This window comes from Glycine max, chromosome 5 (genome assembly GCF_000004515.6).
Source record: "Glycine max cultivar Williams 82 chromosome 5, Glycine_max_v4.0, whole genome shotgun sequence".
Taxonomy (NCBI): Eukaryota; Viridiplantae; Streptophyta; class Magnoliopsida; order Fabales; family Fabaceae; genus Glycine; species Glycine max.
In genome coordinates, this window is record NC_038241.2 from 35,089,631 (window position 1) to 35,112,303 (window position 22,673).

Below are 22,673 nucleotides of genomic sequence, written 5' to 3' on the forward strand. Positions count from 1 at the left end.
TTCTTTCAAGAGCACAGTAAATAGAGTTATTAATTTCAAATTTTCTTAGGTGTTTCACAATTAAAATTTCTTTAAGTTGATTTTTTTTTGTAAGTTTTCTTTAAGTTGATGTACATATAAGAATAAACGAAATTAGCGGATGAAGCAAATAAGAAGTTCTATAATTAATTAATTAATTAATGTTGCAATTTATATCAAATATTATCGGGAAGAAAAGCGATGCAAGGTAGATCTCTTATGATTTTGGCTCATTCTTCAATTTTTGGTTGAGATATTAATTAGTTAACATGACAAACTAATTATATACAATAAATAGAATACTCATCAAACTTTTAGATACCATGTCCTTTCATATTTCAACATGAGACGGTCACACCACCATCACAAACTAAATACATGTGCAGTTATAGCCAAGTCTATGGTTCTGGTTCATGTGCAGGATGTCACATTTAATGCATGAATCTATATTCTTCTCATTGATTCTTTCCATCGTTTGCTGTTACTATCTCCTCTAAAATTATGGCAAATAAGAGTTATTCTAATTTTCTTACCAATCCATCAAACCCTCTTTTCTTCCATGCAAGTGAAAGTCCATCTCAAGTGCTTGTTTTTCCTCCATCAAATGGTAGAAACTATCATTCATGGACTAGAACAATGAAACTGGCTCTTTTTGCCACAAGAACAAATTGAAGAATGTCTATGGACTATGGTAGTATTCCTGTTCCATACTTTCATTGATGTCAAATTCGATCCATGCAGTTTGGACTTGGGAGAAGTGTAATGTGATGGTTCTTGCATGGATTCATTGTTTGATTTAGGACTTGATGTTGCAATCCATCTATGGATAGACCAAATTTGCAAAGGGGACATTCTTAAAATCTTTGATCTGCTAGAGAACATCTATCCTATATGCATCAAGATACACTAACTGTCACTGAGTATTTCACTGAATTAGAATTGGATAATTTCAAGCCTGTTCCTAGTTAAATGTTTGATTCCTTGTAGCTGTGCTTCTATACAGTTGTTTCAGGCAATGCGTTTGGTTTTGGAGACGAAAGTCATTGTAATTTTAAGGGGTGTTCGGTTTTTAGATTTACATGTAGGGGAAGGGATATAATTGGGTGGTAGCATGCTTTCAATGCTCATGTTATTATTTTGTCATCAAATACTATTAATTGTTAGTTTATTAATTTTTTTTTGGCGAAACTCACAGTTTCTCTTTCTTTTATCTTTTTTTTATTATTAAGTCAATTTTATATTTTTTGTTCATATATTACTTATATACCTTCTGTTCTTTTCTAAGTTTTATTATCATTAAATTTCACTCGACTTTAAAAAAACAGTTACATTGTTTCAGACATGTTAAATGTGTGATGCATATTTTTCCTTTGAAAAGAAACATCTAAGTTAAGGTAAAAAAAATTGTTTGAAATACGATTCAAACCAAACAAGTGAAACAACAGACATGAGTGCCACAGAAAACGCCGAAATACAAGTCGAGAGATAATATGTTTGGAATAAATTTATGGCGGAAAAAATTACTTAATTTTTGACAGTGAAAATAAAATAATAAATGGTTACTTTTTTTTATTGATATTACTATTACTATGATTTTGTAGGATAGAATCAATTATATGTTATCCAAGTACACTAGTACTAGTAGCTAGTGATGGCCGTGATCAAGAGTCTGAAAACTGGCGCCAGGGTGGAGGATCTGGGTTTGTTTGATGCGCTTGCAAATGTGTCTGTATTTTGCAAAGGGTCTTGATAAGTTTTGTGTCACATTTTGTTAGGCCCATTTCTACCGAGTGGTCCAACCCACATAATTACCAATTGGCAGAGTATTATCTGACATGAATGGTCCAAGAGGCCATGTAGCATTAATTCCCTAAAGCCCTCATACATTTTCATCCCTTGGATCATGAGATCATTCTAAACACATTAGCTTCTACACCAGCCAGCCAATAGGCAATAGGCTCAAAACTAAAAAAGAAAGTGTTTTCTTATTCTATAAGGTACCGAATTTAGGATTCATCCCATTATGGAAGGGATATCTATGTACCATAGCACCTAACCATTCCATGCTTCGGATAAAATAAAAATATATAGCGAACTAATAAAGTTGTTTTCGTGTTATTACCATGTTGATTAATGGGATAGTCTTAGATCGAGAGGTCACATTCAAACTTTTTGAGAAAGCAATTTGTCCCTGCAAAGTAGCTCAAGTGGTAGTTATCAGGACAAGGGTTGGAATCTTCCCTAAAACACAAATCATTGTGTTTGATCTTCCATCAGGAAAATGTTTTGCTCCTTAAGTGCAGTTGATTCGGCAACATAGCCACCAACACCCCAAAACACCATACCATATAACATAAAATATAATTAAAAAGCACACTCGCTTATCTTGCCTCAACCTCTATCACACATAGATTACTGGTTCTAGTGAATTCACTTTCATAATCGAATATAAGGCCCACATTGTCAGCAATATGCTTTGGAATTTTGTCTGGACCTGATTCTCTTGAGAAGTTGGCAAACACCCCGAATTATGTTAGCTTATGGATCGGTCAGTACCTACATAATTGTGCTCAAATTTGAGATCCTTAAGTCGACCCACATAGGCTGAAGTAGTAGCCGGGTAGGTTGTCTTCTTTAGAGCTTTACAATATGGAACTGTATCAAATTTCCCATCATCTTTCTTTTCAACCGTTGCTTTGCATGAGCCATCTTTGCTTTATTGCTTAGCCACAATGGATTCAAACATGATCTGACAAGCTGTGGGAACACCCAACATTTGGTGTTTAGCTTGTTAGCATTATTGAATCAGTCTTCAAAATTTGTTGCTCTGCCCGTTGGGGAATATTATTGATTATTGATATGATTAGCCTTTTATGTGGCTTATAGCTTATGGGCTTATAGTATGGATTGTTACCATTAGACTAGCCCAAATACCCAATCATGAGCTATAGTTAGATTATGCGGAAATTATTACCTCTTAACTCATTTTTAATTTTTTTTTATCAATTTTAGGATAATTTTTTAAAATTAAGCGAATGTTTCGTTAAATTCAAGCTAAACCAGCTATTGTGCACATTGTAGCTCGAACAACCAGTTATCATTTTGGGCTTTGCTGAGAATTCCCACACACACTCTTTGCTCTTTCAGCATTTCAGCATTTCCCACACACACACACACACATATATATATATAATGAACATTTAGCCTCAACTTAGAAGTAAATTTCTGCTTAAAATATGCTTCGTTGCTCTTGTAATCTTATAGTCGTTTTTTTAAGATACATGCATATATACTCAGGGTGTCTTGGTTCTCTGATAAGATGATTTTAGAGAGACAAATAAAAAAGAAGAAAGTCAAGTGTCTTAGAAATTTTACAGAGTGGTTGTAGAATATTAAGATATAATTTATAATGTTATTTATTTTTTATTTTAATTTCTTAAAGTCAGTTGTAGGATTATAATTATTTAATTGTTGGCATTTGTTCGGTTACATATATAATTTCCTAAGTCAAGTCAAATATTGATTTTTTGTCATAAACTTTTGGTATTGATTGCTAATGTACTCATAAAAAAAATGAATACATTAGTAATCCTTTTATATACATTTGTTCGGTTACATATATAATTTCCTAAAGTCAAGTCAAATATTGATTTTTTGTCATAAAATTTTGGTATTGATTGCTAATGTACTCATAAAAAAAATGAATACATTAGTAATCCTTTTATATACATGTGTGTGGTTATTTACAATATAGTAGATAGCTATTAATTAGCTCTCTGACACTCTCATATATGGGCTGCATTTGTCATGCTGTTATCACAATTCACAAGAACACATCTTCTAAGTTTTTACATTGACTGATGTCATGAGAGTGCCCTTTTATTTGACGCCTTATTCACTATTATGACGGCGTTCTTCCTTAGTTGTCTTCCAATTTCTTTCTTAACTCTACCTAGAAAACACCAATCATTATAATTTTGGATCCTAATAACAGAGACTTAAGATGGTTTATCACCCCTAAAGTAATATCGATACATACAAAAGTAGTTTAATTCTCTGATAGGATTTGAATATATCCTTCTATAATTATCTTTGCCGAATATGAGACTAATTTTTTGTTGAAGATTTTAGTTCTTTACGTTCTCTCAAGAATATATTGTGTGAAAATGAAACCTATGTTAATTTCTTACAAATTGAACCTATGTTTTTAATTTTAAGAAAACTTTATTTGAATGAATATAATTGATTTTTCTTACTCTACTTAAAGAATCTACAATGGGGTTATTTGTACAAGTTGCTTAAAAATAAATTGCATTTAACAAAACTTGTTGTTGGAGCACGTATTTGATACATCATTTTTTATATAAGTATCATTGCTTACTATTTTTGTCAATTAAAAACATACTTTTCAAATCAATAATCAAGGGAAATTATTAAACACTTCAGAAACCTTAATATTGAAATAAATTTTTATATAAAATTCTTAAATTTATGTGACATTATAAAATCATAAATTTAAAATACATAACTAATTTAAACCATCATACATTTTAATATTGGTAGTCATAAAGAAGAGGATAAAAATGACAAAAAAATGTCATGTTAGACACCAACAAATAACGAAAAAATCAGCAAGTCAGCCATAACTTCAGATTGAATCACCGAACAATCCTCACTAGAAAACATTTTACCAGGTCCTTTTTATTTGAGAAAACTCAAAGGATAACAAAAGAAAATTAAAATCAGGATAGATATATTTTGATTGAGCATCCAGCGCACAGATAAAAATTCTATCTGGAATGTGCTGCAATCCACATTGCGATGAACCCTTTAAAATCCAACAAATTAATTACATTCCTTTGATATTTATGAAAAACCTTAAACATCATATTATGAAAACGGAGAGAGTATACCAACTATTAAATACTTGAAGGAAACTTTGAAGCCTACAAGACTCAATTTTAGTACATTCAACCATATTTGTACACCAAAAAGAGAAGAATACATTATTCTCACATAATTTTGCTAATAAATCATGACCAAGTTGCAACCTCAATGATATCCTGAACACTAAGCAAATCAAAATAACCAAATCATTAAATAAATTTTCATTATGTACGACTCGCAAATGACACCACTAAACGAGCTGTACTCAAGCAAAAAAAGATGGTTACATAATGCATATCATTTAGTTCCATGACTACTAATGACATTATTTCTTCTAAATAATCCCCTTTTTGTTGGCAATATATCTAAGAGAAGTTGGCATGAGAAGGTAAGAACCTTTTGAGGAACAAGACATTTCCAGAAACTTTAGAAAATATCAAAATCGGTAATTAGAGATTACTAATTCCGAAGGAACCTGTACACAGATCCAACCTAATTTCCAAACCCATGCATCTGCCCTTTCCTTAAATATATAGGGAGATTGAATTTAACAGGGACATAATTACATAAACACCTTTAATAATTAGTGTAGGTTTTTCCTAGACCAAAAAACTCCTCCACCTCAATTTACAAGCCCAAACGTCATATCATTTTTTCACCACTCCCACGTATGCTACACATTTTTATCTTTTGAAATTTGAAATAATCCAGACAAGGAATGTTTCAGAGTAATATTAGCCAATTATCATGCCAGGACAATTTCCAACCTTCTTTACACCCTGTTTTGGAACAAATTCAGAGTAATATTAGCCCAAACTCAATATTCCCTCCGTATCTCTATCCGTCAGTTTTTTTTGAACGAAATTAATTATTAATAAAATTAATGGATGTTTCATACGAATATGATAACTCAACTTTTGGGGGAGGGCAGTTAATAACAACTGTAGAGGATTTACATCTATTTATATAACTTTTGGGGAGGGGGAGTTAATAACACGAGACCTGATAGAACTTGACTTGTATCAAGGGATTAAAAGAAGGATCTACTCTACAAATTACTACATTAACTTGATTAGTATAGAAGACACGTGAGAATGCAAAATCCATCACATCTTTGGGGGTTCAATTATTTGTCAGAGTTCATATTAGAGTACTAACCGCATTTCAATAGATTCAAGAATTCATATATAATATCCCAAGAAAAATCTTCCATTATATAACGCTCTACCATAACAACACAAACATAACTTTTTTGAGAAAAAGATTTTTTTTCCGAAAAATATTAATTTATTAATTTTGTAAAAAATGTAAAGGACTCAAGATAAATTGTAGATACTTCAAATGTCTGCATAAAAATCATCTGTCATCACTCCCTATTCCCTATCCTATCCCTCCAATTAGATCTTTTGACATATAAATTAAATTTTCTAGGCAGGTTATCACCTGAATTGGACGTCGTCCCACCTTTAAATCACGTCAATCCTCATGCAAAACCTGGAACTTTTGTGTCTTCCAATTTGTTTTTCATACTATCAAATTGCTCTCTTCCTCTATGTTGATTATGTTTTGTTCCAGCACCGACACCTCAAGCCAATTCCATAAGCCTCATCATTACTAACAAGAACTCGGGACAACTCTATCAAGAAAATTTGTTCTTTGAGAGCTCTAGATTTTATAAACTTTGAAACTTCTCATCAGAATCTCATATATCTAATACAGTACGTTGGGGGACTGTTTGATTCAAAGGTTGAGAGGAAGAGAGGGGATAGATTTAAATTAGATATTTTGTTTGGTTGAAACTTGAAATGAGAATAAGGAAGAAATTTTAATGAAAAAAGGAAAATAATGTGTTTCGATTTAGTTTAAATACATTGTCAAATCTAAACCAAATTAAATCAGTTATTTTATAGTTTGGTTTGAATTAATTTTTTAATTTTTTTTAAAATAATTTTTTTTTATACAATTAACAAAAAAATTGACATGATGTAAATTTTAATAACTAATTGTTAATAACTATATTATGAATCTCATATGAAAAAAAAGTACATTACAAATTATTCACACACAATTAGTTATGTGTTGTCAAAATGCCCTCCCAGTATAGGATTGAGACTTTAATTAAATGGGGGGTATAAGAGAAAAATTAATATAAACAATGTACAGTTTAGTTTGATTTGTTTTTTTACAATAAAAACTAAATATCGAATCAAATCGTAATAAAAATATATAATTTTTCTAATTTCCGATTTGATTATTTTGGTTCGTTTTATAATAATTAAAAATTGTTTAGTTTGATTTTAAGCACATGAGAATATTTTAATCAATACGCAATGGAAATGTTTGGTGAATTAAATCCCACTTACTCGTAAAAGTGGCCACAATTTATGCTAGATTCAAAGTTTATCAACATATTCTATCTTCCAATTTATTATGAATGAAATTTCATGATTCGAGTTTTGTAAAAAAAAAATATATATTTTGTTGAGAAAGATAAAATTCATTTAAGTAATTTCTACCCTTGAAAGAAATTAATATTTGACTATCCATTTAGGTTCAATCTTAATAATTATCGATGTAAAAGTGAGGCGCCGCTTGCATCTATGATTGCATTTTTCTGTATTTTTTCGATTCCTTACATTCTGCACCACAAAAAGCACAAGAGGAAGAAAAAAAAAAATACTTTTTCACCTTTTCATTTTTGATTTTTTAATTATAAGAATCCACCCAATCTTAGTGGTCGCCCTCTTTGAAAAAGTTGCCAAATCCTTAAGAGCTCTTCTTTTGTTATCCCGTATCCTGCATTCTTCCCAGCTATTGGAGAAAAGAGGGAATAAGAAAGAGACACAGTGAAGTGATGTGAAATTTATTTGAAAAATGGATGTTTTCATATTTAAATTTTACGTGATAGGTTTATGTTTATTTTCTTTCTACAGGACATTTAATGAGTAGGACTTGATATAAAAATTAATGTAGAGAAAATAGATATAAAATTTGTACTTGACTTACTACGTAATGAAATTAGGAATGTAGTTAGTTATCTTGATCTTAATGGGACCATGGCTGCTAAATTTTCATATTTCTTCATTTTTCGTATATGTATCTTTTTTGTGTGCGTAAGAGACAATACATTTTGATTTTAGTTTGTGTTTAGTTCATACCACCATTAAATTTAGTACAACTGTTAAATCTGACCATGGATTCATAGTGTAAAGCAAAATTAAGTATAACTTAATTAGTTTGAGTTACGAAGAAACAAAACTCCATGGTGTTATCGATCTCCTTAGTTGGTGGAAGTATTTATTAAAAAAATGATTTATAGATTATTAGTGGCATGATACCGGAAATTGTTCTATGAACATGTTTTATTTCATTCATTAATCACAAGATATGTGACAAGATTAGAAATTAGTCTTTATCTTGATTATGATATAAGAAGACCTATAGTCTGAGTTTTTAAAGCACACACTATACCCTCTTTATCAAAAAAAAAAAAAAAAAGAAGCACACACTATACGCTTGTCTTTCTCACCTTATAGCTTTAAAGTATGATATATTATTTCTTGAAGGGGCAATTGATTATGTATCAATGAAGTGGCTTTGCCTTTGGCTATAGAAACATATATAAACTCTGAATTTAAGGTCTTAATCAAACTCCTTCACTGTGAGAATTTTTTCAACTTTTCTTAATTTTAATTTACAGTTTATTTAAAAGAAAAACATTATATTTTTTTATTGATTAAATTTAAAAGCAAAACATTATATTTTTTAATGATTAAGTTTAATATATTAATTTATAGATTAATTTTTATAATTTACTTGAGTAGAGTTTTAGAAAGGATAAAATCAGTAAGAAGTAAAATAGAAATAAAACATTAGTTTTGTCTTACATGTTTTGTTGGATAAAAAAGTGAAGCGAAAGAAAATAAAGTTTTCTTGTAAAAATACATTTTATTATTAATACGTCTAAATTTTGTGAGGTAGCGGCAGGCTAATCAACAAGGTTAAAATTGTAATTTTGAGTGGGTCTCACATTTTTTTATCTTCTTGTGAAAGGAGATTTTTTTTTTCTTTAGGCTTTGTTTTTTATTTTCTCTATTTCTCTTTCTAATAAAACAACATAAAAATACTTTGAAGATCGTAATAACACATTATTTCTAATGGTTAGAATTTATTCAAAACTACATCAGAGAAAAAATAACTCAATAAATAATAAGTGATGAAACTAAAAAAAAAATTATATTTTTATTCTAAATTCCAACTATATTGTTAGCTTTTTCAGAAGGTAAAAATATAAGTTATTTTTATAATGTACTTTATAGAGGATGTGATTAGAAGAATATATATTAAAAAGTACAGTATATTGTTATCTTTTTTTAGATACTTTTTTCTCTTCCACTTCTTCTCAAATTTTATGTAATTAATCGGATTAATTAAGTTTTTAATCTTTTAAATTTTTATATTATAATTTTTAGTTTTCAAAATATTTTTGACAATTTTTAATCTTTTACTAATTTTTTGTATTTGTTTTTAGTCTTTTAAAACTGTTCGTCCATTTTTAATTTTTCATTATTTTTATTGTTCAAAAATAATTTTAAATATAAAATAAATTAGGAATTAAAAATTGATAAAATAAATATTAATTTCAAACCATAAAAATGAACAAGAGACTAAAAATAACCAAAAATATTTAGAAGAACAAAAAATGCGGACAAAAAATTAAGACTAAAAATTACATAATTTTTTTAATAACTAAAAATTAAAATCTAAAAAATTAAAAAAACTAGAAACTTAATTAACCCTAAGAATATGTTTGGATATAAAATTTTAACTGAGGAAAATAATTTACTAGAGAATTTAAATTTCTTTAATCTAAAATTGTTTGGATATTCTTTTATGAAGAATTTAAATTTTTTAAATTTTAAAACAAAATTTTAAACAACTAAAAATGTGAAAATTTAATTTTCTTCTTAAAAGATGAGAAATTAAAATTTTCTTCTTGATACTTCAAAAAATGTTTGTGCATTTTCTTTATAACCATCATCTTCTCTTCCACCTAAAATTTTTCTAAATCTCGTTCTCAAACTCGCGACTCTTCCCTCACACCAATGATCATCTTCTCTCTAAGAAACACCATCTGAGCTCACGCGGTGGAATTGTACCCGCTAGTCAGGGGAGCAGCCGTCACTACCTATCACGCGGTGGAGGTGATCATCGACGCGGAGGGTCTGGACCATGCCTTGCACCGTTGACTGAATGCCGTCGCGGTCAAGTATGATGGTGTCGTCGTGTTTCACCTCTCATGTGACTTTCCATACCGCATCAATATTCTTTTCTTTGGAAGCACACCAACCATATATTCTCTTCTCTTTGCATTTATTTTCTTTCCTCCTCGCAATTTTAATTTTTTTTTATCCAAATATAAAATTTTAAAAATAAAAGAATTTCAATTAAAATATTTAAAATTCTTAAAAATTTAAAATTTTTCAAAATTTAAAATTTTCTCATCCAAACACAGGATAAAAGTATTGTCGTTATTTAGTTGTTTCCATGTCAATTTATTTCTATATAAGAAAAGGCACGACAGATAAATACTATATAAAATTCTAGTAATAAATTCTATGGTTTGGAGAACAAGAAAATGCTTATTTTCACCCGAACCACAATGATAACACTGACATATCATGAGATAAACAGGAAAAATTCTTTTAGTCGATCAAAGATTTAATTGTCGCACGCCGTTTTCCAGTAGTATATAATAACAATAACGTAGAAAGTTTACATTATTAATCTACACATTAACTTACTACTCTGCATAACTTTTGTAATCTACACACTAACTACTTTGTCTACATTTTATTCGCCACTGATGGTGGAACATTCAAGTAAATAAAAAACATAAATGCTCTTGGATAAGAAAAGGAGAATCAGAACCAGAAATAAACTATAATAGAGCTTTGCTCAAGGCTCTCGCCATCCAGCCAATCCCAGAGGTCAAAGGCTACTGTGTTAATAACCTTTGCATGATGCCAGTGCCACTAACCAAACCATTTCCCAATCATAAACATACCCAAAAGAATAAGATGCTTAAACTAAAGCCATATCCTGCTAATTTATGCAAACTTAGCATAACATTAATGCATTATTAGAATATAATGGGAAAGCAATGTGGGGACTTTCAATTCTTTTTATCACAAATTTATCTCTTTGGCCTTTTCTTCATCTAACCTCACTTGTTTTTCCCCTCACTTGTTTGTAGTGGGGTGAAGTACAACATGACTTTGCACTGCATAGATTAGACACTGATGAATGAATCTGTCCTCCCCCATTTGGGGGTCCAAAAGAATTTCTTATTTTTTCCCAGTTCAGAAAAAAGGAGGAAAAGTTATCAACTTGAAGGAATTCTATTATAATCACATCTCAGTACTTCATAGAAAGTGATTGTAGCATTATGTCACACTCTCTCTCCTTAAAGGATGGCTGACACTGACGAACTACTATATCATTTTCCCAAGTGAATCAATAGAAATAATGATAAATAAAAAAACTCAAGTGCCTGGCAAAAGCATAATATCTATCATGTCGTAATCACCTTCCATTATGATCCAATACAGAATTACACATATTACAGTGACACAGTAGGAGTAGGATCGTTCTATCTGCATCTCAATCATAGCTTATCTTTGTGCGTGTACTATTCTAAATTCCGAGCTTCAACAATTAAAGGCAAAAAAAATTGAAACCCATTACAAACTTCTTCGCTTGTTTCACCTCTTCCAGAAAATTACAAAATTATAATACCGTCTGATCAATTTCATTCCCCACTAATTGTAGCACGACCATAAAATCTCAAAAAAAAAATTGCTATCTAAAACCAAGGTTTTAAATTACGGTTAGAGTTTTGTTGCGATCTTTAATATTACAGAAAATTTCAGATAAATGTAGCCGATACAGAATATTTTACTACCACAGAAACCTTAAAACCTTGACGTGTTGTGTCGCAGACCGTTTTATAAAACCTTGACGAAAACATACTCAATTATGGTCTAAATATAACTTAAACTCTCCAACTGGTTAATTACAAACCTCATATTATATGGACAACCTTATGTACACAGCAACCTTTGCAGAAGCAGAGTAAAGTATTAAAAAAAGAGGAAATTATTTATTTTCTCTCTACATATTTTGAAAAAATGGGGTTGGAAGCCTATATGAGGATTATCATATAAACTATATGGACATGACATGACCCTTAGGCAAAGGTTGTGACTTGTGAAGAAAGAAGAAGAAGAAGAAGAAGAATTGTTACATATGAGGAGGTGACTCAGAAATGCTCTCCAAGTGAGGCCTCCACACAGCAACACGCCCTCTTCTTCTGTCTCTTTGCGTTGACACCTTCTCTGAGAGTATATCATTCAAGTAGCGATCAGAGACAAGCAAGCTAGTCATAGACATAGTCGTGGACACGTTGGTGTTGTTCCTTGTTCTCTCTCTGTGTTCCTTCTTCTTCTTCTTCCTCCTCTGCTGGTTCTTCTCTTGTGGAGGAGAAGGAGGGAGTGGCATGAGGAAGTAAATCTTCCCACGTTGGAGCTCTGCGTCGGGTGGCACCACCACGATCTTTGGGACCCCACCGCCGACGCCGCCTTCGGCGGCATCCGCGGCGGAGGAGCACGGCTTCTTGAGGACGTGTTTGGGGTGTGCCTTCATAACATCACTGGCCTTGATGGTGCCACCGATTTCTTCTACTCTGCCATTGGAGTGCACTATGCGGATCACGTCGAGAGCCCCACATGGGAGGATGCAAGAGATGCAGCACCTTATGCAGTTTCTCATGGCTTTTTCTTCCCTCCCTTTTTTAGCATTGGTGTCTCCAGGAGGAGTAAATAATATACTGTGGGGGAGGAAACAAAGATAATTTAAATAAAAATTAATAGTAAATAATAAATGTGCTAAGAATATGGTTAATAAACTCAGAAATAAAAATATTCTAATCTAATCGATAAGAATTATATATATATAAAAGATTTCGCCCTATTTTTGAAATTTGTTAATTTTTGGTTTGCTGCTTTTGAATAGGTGGGAGGAATATTTTCGTTGCTAGGTTGGGAGAAAATTCATGGCGTGAATAATTGCTTAACACCCTGTAGTTTGGCTTTTGATACATAATTTAGGGACCCTACCCTCATCCCTCGAGCTAACACTCTCTTCCCTTTACTGAGTTCAATAATATTAGGTCGGGAGGACTGAAAGATTGGGATACCAATGGTATATTAAACGATGGGACTTCTCAGCAATCAAAAACTTAGAACCCCTTTTGAATGTGTCATGAAAACACATACTTGTCTCAATAAAAAGTTGGCACTTGTAGACCCCTGAATGAACAATATTAATTATTAATTATTTAACGCTAAAGTTTGGTTGAGAAGGGTGGTGAAGTAGGGTCAGTCAATGAGAGAAAGAGAATGTGTTTTGGTTTGGAGTGAAATGGGAGTATGAGCGCTAGCTGGGAAATGGGGTACAGCGTAGAGGAGGTAGGAGAGTTCGTGATCGTTCAATATCCCCAAGCAAGAGCATGTGGATTGTGGTTTTCATTGGAAAGTGAAGTGTAATGGCTTTTAGGTTTGTGAAGTGCTTTGACTATGGCCAATGTGTTTGTCTACTAGCCACATCTCCAAGTGCAACCCTTCCAAACTGCTTTTATCCGTTTCGTTTTCTTTCTTTTCATACATGGAATTTCACCATTTTTGCCATCTATCATACACTATACATTGAATTAAAGTCAAGTACACCTACTTTTCTATTCTGTCCATTAGTACCATTACCATATTTGATATTGATGAGGTAATGATGGTAAGGCATAAACATTATCTGTACAGTAGTGCAAAACTCTCTTTGGGGCCGCAGCTTCACTAGTAATCACTTTCTTAGATAGGTAATGAGATAATGATTATTAGGTATTGTGTACACAGATTGTCACTCTATAATAACTCATATGGGATCCATGCAAAAGTTAACGACACAGCTCAAATCAAAATTATGGCAGTACCACCTATGTACCTCAGAAAGATACCTAATATCTATACTAGTAAACTACTATACGACAAGAGATGTTGCTCTCCTTTCCTAATTGTTCAAAGTTTATAAATTATAAGCGTTAAGATTTCAACTTCGAATATCATAGTTCTCTTTTAAAGAGAGTCAACTAACTGAAACTGAATGACACAGACACACTCACAAACATGTTATTTTTATCATGAATGTCGCCAAATTGGCATTGGATGGTGTATGTTTTATTCCTTGTTATGTAAAGAGTGGTAGCTCAAACTTCAAAGAGGCTTTAAGTAAAAAAAAAAAAAACAAACTTGTATTCAAAATTAAGATAATGACATCAAAGAAAGTGATTGTCCTAATCTATTAGGGAAAGCTAGGAAGTAATTTAGGGGTGATTGATGATATGATTTAGTATATGTCTTGTTGCATTATGGAACTTTTTAATTAATAGCCATTAGCCAAGCCTTGCGAGAATTGGCCAAAAGAAGAGATGCAGTTAAAAGTATTTAATTACCTATTAATTTGAGTTAAGTCACATCCATAATGTGGCCCGCTCTTTAAATAAGTGCAGATGTAGATGTTAGTGGGCATCATGTGAAGCACTGAGGGAGGGTCCAAAGCTGGGCTTTGATATTCTATTTGCTCCGTGTCATCCAAATTTGGAGGCCAAGTTAACTTCGTTTTATTATGCGATAAAAAAAATGTTATACTTATAGTCTTATACTGTACGGTTTAGGAGCTCAGAGACAGGTCGACAATGTAAGGACCCACCACGTCCTTAGGGGAGATCCTGAGTGACGGTTGCAAGGAAAGATGAGGAAGGTTATCAACTTGTGTGTGAGAGTTCTATTCTTACATAACATATTAATGACCAACCTGACTTGAGTGTTGCATTGAAGTCTCGGTATAGGTATTATAAATATTCTTAGCACATGGCGAAGTCTTAATCATGTTGGGGTGAACATATTATATCTTAGGAGACTTGTATATCACATAGATATGTTAATTCCTCCATTAATGAAATGAAAAACAAAATAGTTTCTCAAAGTGTAGTCTGTCATTCAATTAAGTTAATCTGTTCATTAAGTCTTCTACGATAACTTTGAAGAGTTTAAAGTCTATATATGTATACAAAGACTATTTTGAAGAGTTTAAGGTTAAATATGAAAACTTGTAAGTCCTTTAATTACTAAACTTATTGTCATATTAACCTTTGAATTTGACATCTACTCTCATACGAAATTAAAAAAAATATTCCTTGAAATTCACAACTAATATTCAGTCTAATAACGCTGCTATAATTTGGTTCATACTAGTTTACATACACTGATGAATGAATTGCAGAAATTTGTTAAAACAAGCAAACAAATAATCCAGAGGTATTATAAAGTGCTAACCTATGTCACAAAGAGTCTCCTCCATTATGTCAGTGTGCCAGGATAACTAAAAGCAGTACACATTTACATAAAGCATCTTTTTGTCCAAAAAAATTGCAGTGTTGCTCTCTGTTTGCAATGATTTTACAATAAGCTGAAGAGATAAAGAAAAAAGGAAGACGTGAATAAATTATTCCTTTTTTTATTAACTATGATTTTTTTGGACTTTTCCGTTATCTCATTCCTATGATTCTCTTTTTGGGTCCAACTTTTGTGTTTGTTTTTTATGGACTAGATTTTAATTTATCCTATTGATCGGGTTTGGGCTTAAGAGAGTTATTTCAGTTTGGAGTTTTTTTAATAATGGGCCACGTGTTTCTTTTAAATGAATTTTATTCAGCAGATAATTTGTTTTTTAAATTCATTTTAAACGTGTAACAATATAAAATCCAAAGTAATGAAGAAAAAAAAAATGCAATTGACGTAACTTGTTTGATAAGACACATTCAATTTATGGAAAAAGACCTGAATTTAATTCAATTCCTACAAAATATATCTTTGGAGAGAAGTAATGAATTTTGTGACTAAGTCTTCAATTAATTAAAGATTAGTCTCATAACCGAGTAAAGGATGAAAGCTTGTGGGATTAACACAAGATCGTACAGGAGAATCAAATGTTAAAATTACAGTAGTTACCAAATGAAACAAACAAATTGAAAAATGATAAAAATAAAAATAACAAAATAAAAAAATAAAATAAAAGTGCAAATGAGAATAAAAAGGACGAATTTTCTATTTTGCATTATTGTTATATTAAAGAGAAGTTTTTTTTAAGAAAAAAAATATTTTTCTATTGTTTGATCATAAACGAAAGTAAGAAGAAAATCTAATTACATTAAATAACATTTATATCATTTGTAATATGATGATGATTTTTTTGTTTTAATGAAAACTTCTTTCTCCTTCATTTTCTCAAAGTACTTTTTTTAAGTTTCATTTTTTCCCGTTCCCATTGTTTCCTTTCCGGTATGGTATTAGCAAGTGCTGTTTGGTTTGGTATTGGAAAATTAATTGAATTTAAAATTGATTTTGGATAATTTTTTCATGTTTCATTCCACGTTAGAAAATGATTAAAAATTAATTTTTGACCCAAAATTGATTCAGGGGTAAAACAATTTTGATGGATTCAAAATTTTATACTGAATTTTATTCTTAATTTAATTTTATAATAAAATATTTAAACAAATTATATTATTTTAAAATCAATTTTACAAAATCAATTCTATTTAAAATTTATTTTATCAACGTTGAATCCAAATTTTGTACCGAATCTAGTGATGGATATTGTCATTTTCCTTCTTTGCATTTATTTTATTTCCATTCACTTTAATGTCAACCAACAAAAGGATAGTGCATTTTTTTATTTGTTTACGCCAATGTAAACAGAGAATTTTATGTTGTCAAGTTTACTGTTGACATAAGCATCGCACAAATAAATACATGAATAAAAAATTCTATGAAAAAGTATAATCTTTCTAACAGCGTCGTTCTTTAATTTAAAGAATGTGATATGTTTCTACATTTTCTTAGCATTAAATTGATCTTTGTTTAGATAGGTTGTTAATGTAAGAAAGAAGTATTGTTTTAGCCTTTTAGGTGCAGAATATATTTTGTATGTTATGCTATTTGTGGGAGCGAGGAAGATAGTCATCGATCGCTTTATCTTGGCCAATGTCAAATCAAATTTGGCATGAAATGTATATATGTTTGTATTGATTATACAGGTATTTTACCTAATAATTAATTAACATCTCCTATATATACATCTATTTTAGTTCACTTTTTTGGTAAACCGTAAGTCTATTTAAATTGCGTGAAACAAAAATTTATTCCAGTGATCAATATATATTATTTTTCTGATTGCTTTTTAGATCCTGTAACTTGTTTTTATTTTTATTTTTTATTTGACTTAGTTATATACAAATTAGAATACTCCTTGAACTATGTTTTCTTTTTAATTAATTCAATGCGCTATATAGTATATAGTATATATATACTACTATAAAGAAAAATACAATGATGAAGCATGCATGTTGAAGAAAAAGGCTTGAAGCAAAGAAAAAAACATCTGCGAATATTTTGAATCACATGCAACAGAGGCATGGTTCCATTTTCTACCTTCACATTATTTGAAGAAAAACTTGTTCTGTGTTTTATTTTTGCCTTTGACATTAGTACAACGTGGAAGACTATGGTCACACAGAATCATATCATACATACGTCCGATGCTTGTCTCTAAGAAAACAAACACTCGTTGATTGAACCTTCACGGCTCAAAGGGGAGAGTGATCCACTCTTCTATGAGCTTTAATGCCAGCAGACACCAGTGTTTCTGATTTCTTCTTAGTTGGATAAACAGGAAAATAATTCATCCCACACACTCCTGAGAAATTACCCGTGTTTCTTTGGATCCAAATGTAACCATCTTTTCCCCAATCTTCCCCCCATGAATTTTTCGCTATCCAGTAATCTACACCATCAGCTGAACCATATCCCACAAGTAAAACAAAGTGATTAACCCAATACTTTGAACAGTTTCCTCCACCATAAATTCCCTGCACAAATCAATAACAATAATAGTATAATAATGATATAATATTTCCCAAATAGTAAGATACTGTATATATTACTGTTAGCAATTACTAGCTCTATTATAGAAGGAGTGTGATATTTGAGAAAAAAATTAGTCCCATTAAGCATTATATTTAACTTTTTAATGTAATTTTAATTATTTTTTCATTAATATCTTTAATAAATATCACTTTAATTTTTTAATATAATATTAATATTTTTTTCATCTATTTAATAATTAAAGTTAGTTATATAAAATTATTATTCTTTTTTATTAGTTTATTAATTTTTTTGTCTGTATAAAATGTAAGATAACACTTGGAGACACTAATTGGTTGCTCAAGGATGGCGCATAAGAACGCTTTCTCTCTCTCTGATTCTGTACTCTCATATGGCATTCTTATAATGTCATATCCGTCAATTGTAACCTTGTCTTGTATCTACTCCCAGAAAGAAAAAAAAGTGCACAAAACAAAGAGATGAAGGGTTAAATTAATCAAAAGGAATTGCATGCATGCATATTCAGCTATATATTCACAGACCTTATTGGCTTTGTATCTACACTCTTTAGCTCTGTAAGGATAATCAGCATCAGTGGCAATCCCACCATGTTCTAAAACCCATACGAACGAATCATCGGGCCATCCACTGGAACAACCTTCGCTTTCCACACAATCTACGAGTTCTTGTTCAGAAAGGCTACAAGGTCTCCTGTTGCTATTGCATGTACCGCTTCAATGGCTCCCGTGGCAGAAAATGCCCACCCACTCCCTATCAAAATGGTTTCACACTCCACAAGTCATTTTCAAAGAGAGAAAAAAAAATACTAGTGTTAATAATTAGTAATTACGTACTAAAAACAATGGTTTCATGCACGTACCACACAAGCCTTGGTGCTTTACATCCGTGATGACACCCTTTTCCCTCCAATCCCAGGATGCAGGTGGATGGTCACAAGAATGCTGTTCCTCCTTCAATTCCTTGTCGGCCATGTTGATGTGTCGTGGCACATCCTTGGGAGCTTGCAAATACTTTTTGCTGAACTCTTGAGGAGTGATGTCAGCAAACTTGTTCAATCCCAAACGATGAGAGTGGGGTGATTTTCTGTTTGCATTCATGTCCCTGATACAGTTCAAGTTATTCTTGAAAATCTCAGGTCTCTTTGCCTATTCTTCTTGGTTATGGTAGACCCGTCCGTGCTTACTCTTCCATGGTTGGAACAGTGAAGACACCTGTTTCTGTGTGGTGAACTTGGCTAGGTCAAGGTCCAATATGGAACGATGAGATATGCTGGAACTAGAAGAGAGACCTAAGAGGGAGAAAAGAAGCAACACAAGGAAACCCATAACTTGATGGAAAGTTTTTATGGCTTGAAATTAAGATATGGTCACTTCACTTGTACCATCTCGTATATATAGTGATTAGTGAGCTAGCTAGTAATGACTGAAGAAGTTCCCCCGTAGTTATGTATTTGGTGTAAATTAATTTCTGATACGTAATTGAATTGTGATTTGGAAAAATATATTTAATTTGGACACCCAAATGCTTAGTGAGAGAAAAGAGAAAATTAAGAGAGAAAAAAAATATAAGTAGAATAGGTGATATATAATGTGAGAAAAATATAGATAAAAAGAAATGAGATGTAAATGGGGTGTTTAAAATAGAGGGGTCTCTAAATAGCACCACTCTTATGATTTGGCTTACAAACATGCAGGAGTGGAGTGACAGTTCCCAACTTTTTTTATTTTTAAACTAGAACTTTCGTATTCTTTTCATATGAATTTTCATTATGCAGCAGGCAGTGCCAAAGCCAGTCTAGCCAGATATTCTTTTGATTATTTTGGATTATGAAATTGGATATAATTCTCTTTCTATATTTAAAATTTATCTCTAAGTTTTGTGCTAACACAATGATTTTTCATTATATATAAAATAGTAAACTTGTATATACCCATTTAAAAAAATTCAATTAACGTTAAACGTCTATTCTATCTGATTTCGACTTTTAGGGCTTGAATCACGATGTTTTTATATGTTTAGTTATAATTAATTTGATGTGAATGTGAAATAGGACATTTTTCAAATTTTAGCTTCACTATAACCATACTTGTTTCGGTTTGGTAAAATGTAATTAAGTGAAATTGCAGCTTACCGCACCCGGTTGGATTTCAATTGCAAGCGTGTTTTTATCAGCTTGATTAATTATTTCAAAGTTAAATAAGTTTTAGAGTTTTTAATTTTTTTCTCAAAATAATCTATATATTTATTTATAAGTCCGACGGCAATGTGTGTCTGAAGTTTAGGTAATTGGACGCATTTGATTGTTATTTGTCTCCGGTTTAGATCATATGAGTCTTTCCTTCATTTGGTTCATATGCAATTGTTACACTCAATTAGGTTATTTAATTAGCAGGCAAAAGAGAAATATAGCATAAAGCAATAATAACGCATGTCTATAGTGATGTATATTTTTTTTTAAAAAAAATAGGACATATATAAATTGAAAGGAATATTAGTATCCTTAATTTACTTGCATGCACTTTTTGTCTCACTCACACGTGCAAAATCGAAAAATCATTCAATATTGCAGGCCTTGTACTCAAATGTGGTCCATATAATGGACACTGCATTCAAGATGATGTGATACAATTCTGGCTTTTATAGTGAAGGAAGAATATTTAAGTCTTTTTAGATGAAAAACAATGATTAACAGAAAAAAATCTTACTTAAAATACTCAGTTAAGTTTATAGACAGATAATAATCATAATTAAGTAATATTGTTGAATAGTCCCCACCGTAATCATGATAACCTTAAAAAAAGAAAAAAGAAAACCTTGGCCTCCTTCTTCCCCTGAATCTAAAATGACAATATAATCAAAATCATGTCCACAGACGAAGACATTTTATCCTTTCTTTTCTCCTAAACATACACAGAATCACACCCCATTCAGTAAAATTAAGGTACATAACGAGTTCAATTTCAAGAGAATCAAGGAGAATATGTGTGTCCTGAAGAAATCATAATTGTTTGTAGTTAACTGACCTGAGAATACTATTAGAACAAATTAATGAATTCTTTAAAATGCTTACATAAGTTGCTTGTATAAATGACTACAAGCAAGGTTGCTTAATCATTGGAAAAATAATTTTCCCAAGTCAAAATTTGAATTGTTGTGTGTGGGAAAAGATAAAATGAGACTCAATAAAAATAAGTTAAAAATTCAAGTTGAATTCTATCATTAGAATGAAAATTATTGAATATTTTTAAATCTTGTATAAGAATAAGAAGCTTATTGAAAAGAATGATGATATTCGTACACTACAAAATGCGATGGATTTGGTGGAAATAATTAGAGATGGAAAGAAAGAAAAATGTAGATAGAGAAAGTAATGGTTGCGATATATAAAAAATAAATAGAGATAGACAAAAAAAAAATGGTAAAAAAGGGATGGAAGAAAAAGTAGATGAATAATAAGTATTTTCCTGCTAAAAATGAGAATTAAGAAACCAAATTAATATTTTTCAACAGAAGGATTCTTAATAAAAACACGTACCACATTGTCCTTTGTACTTTGCTTCGGTGATGACACCCATTTTGCTCCAATCCCAGGATGCAGGTGTATGGTCGCAAGAATATTGCTCCTTCTTCTTTATGTCCTTGTTGGCCATGTTGATGGGCAGTGACACATCCTTGGGTTCTTGCAAGTATATTTTGCTGAACTCTTCAGGTGTGATTTCAGCAAACTAGTTCAACCCCAAACGATGGGAGTGGGGTCATTTTCTGTTTGCATTCACGTCCCTGATATAGTTCAAATTGTTTTGGAAAATGTCAAGTCTCTTTGCCTCTTCTTCTTGGTTCTTGTAGACCCGTCCATGCTCCTTCTTCCATAGTTGGAATAGTATTGACACATGTTCCTGTGCGGTAAACTTGGCTAGGTCAAGGTCCAATATGTAACGGACACTTGGGATGTTGGAACTAGAAGAAGAAGAAGAAGAAGAGAGACATGCATATATAAGAGGGAGAAAAGAAGCAACAAAAGGAAAGTCATGATGATTAGTGGGTAAGGACTGATGAAGATCCTACGTACGTTGTTAGGATACAATAATGATTATTATCCTAATTAACATATGTGGTGGATATGTTTTTGGTTTGCATTTGCGGTATTTAATTGTGATTCGGCCTACAAGCTAGCTATAGCTATAAGGGAGTGTCACACATTAAAATAACAAGAACTAATTTTTAAATTAATTTTTTTTGTTTTATTTTTATTGTTGTGGGTTATCAAATTGAAGATAGATTTCTTTCTTTTAAGATTTATCTCTTTCTGTAATTTTTGTGCTAATACAAAGTGGGTTGTCTATAGAATATAATCAACTTGTACGTAGCCATTTTAAAAACATTCAATTGATGTTAAACGTGTAATATTCTACCTGTTTGTAACATTTAATTAGCGCTTGAATCATTTTAAGATAAAATAAAGTAGAATAGACAATGACTCTCTCTATATATAAAACACCTTTTGTTTACATACAAGTACGTACTGCATTTTTTTTATCAGGCAAATAAGATATATAACAATATATTATATAGGTATAGAAGGGTACAATTGAGAGAACAAAAACTATGACATCAAATTTAGAAATTTCTGAGTATAAAATAATGGGAACATGACTACATCAACAAAATCTTATCAAACTATTAAAGATCAAC

At 31.2% G+C, this 22,673-nt stretch overlaps 1 protein-coding gene and 2 pseudogenes across 1 annotated transcript; all 3 read right to left on the reverse strand.

The window, feature by feature from the left end:
• Positions 1-11,511: 11,511 nt before the first annotated feature.
• On the reverse strand, positions 11,512-13,484 carry LOC100807034 (uncharacterized). Its single transcript, XM_003524156.5, has 2 exons — positions 13,083-13,484; positions 11,512-12,793 (listed from the first exon to the last, which is right to left on the reverse strand). The coding sequence occupies exon 2, from the start codon at positions 12,733-12,735 to the stop codon at positions 12,208-12,210; it is 528 nt and encodes a 175-aa protein (XP_003524204.1). The 5' UTR covers positions 12,736-12,793; positions 13,083-13,484; the 3' UTR covers positions 11,512-12,207.
• A 4,061-nt stretch (positions 13,485-17,545) lies between these two features.
• LOC100790604 (P34 probable thiol protease-like) lies at positions 17,546-19,400 on the reverse strand (annotated as a pseudogene).
• A 1,117-nt stretch (positions 19,401-20,517) lies between these two features.
• Positions 20,518-22,011, reverse strand: LOC102663611 (P34 probable thiol protease-like; annotated as a pseudogene).
• Positions 22,012-22,673: the final 662 nt, after the last annotated feature.

Bases quoted from the DNA above. Each gene is read 5' to 3' on its own strand.
- LOC100807034 (XM_003524156.5), bottom strand. From the start codon at position 12,735: ATGAGAAACTGCATAAGGTGCTGCATCTCTTGCATCCTCCCATGTGGG.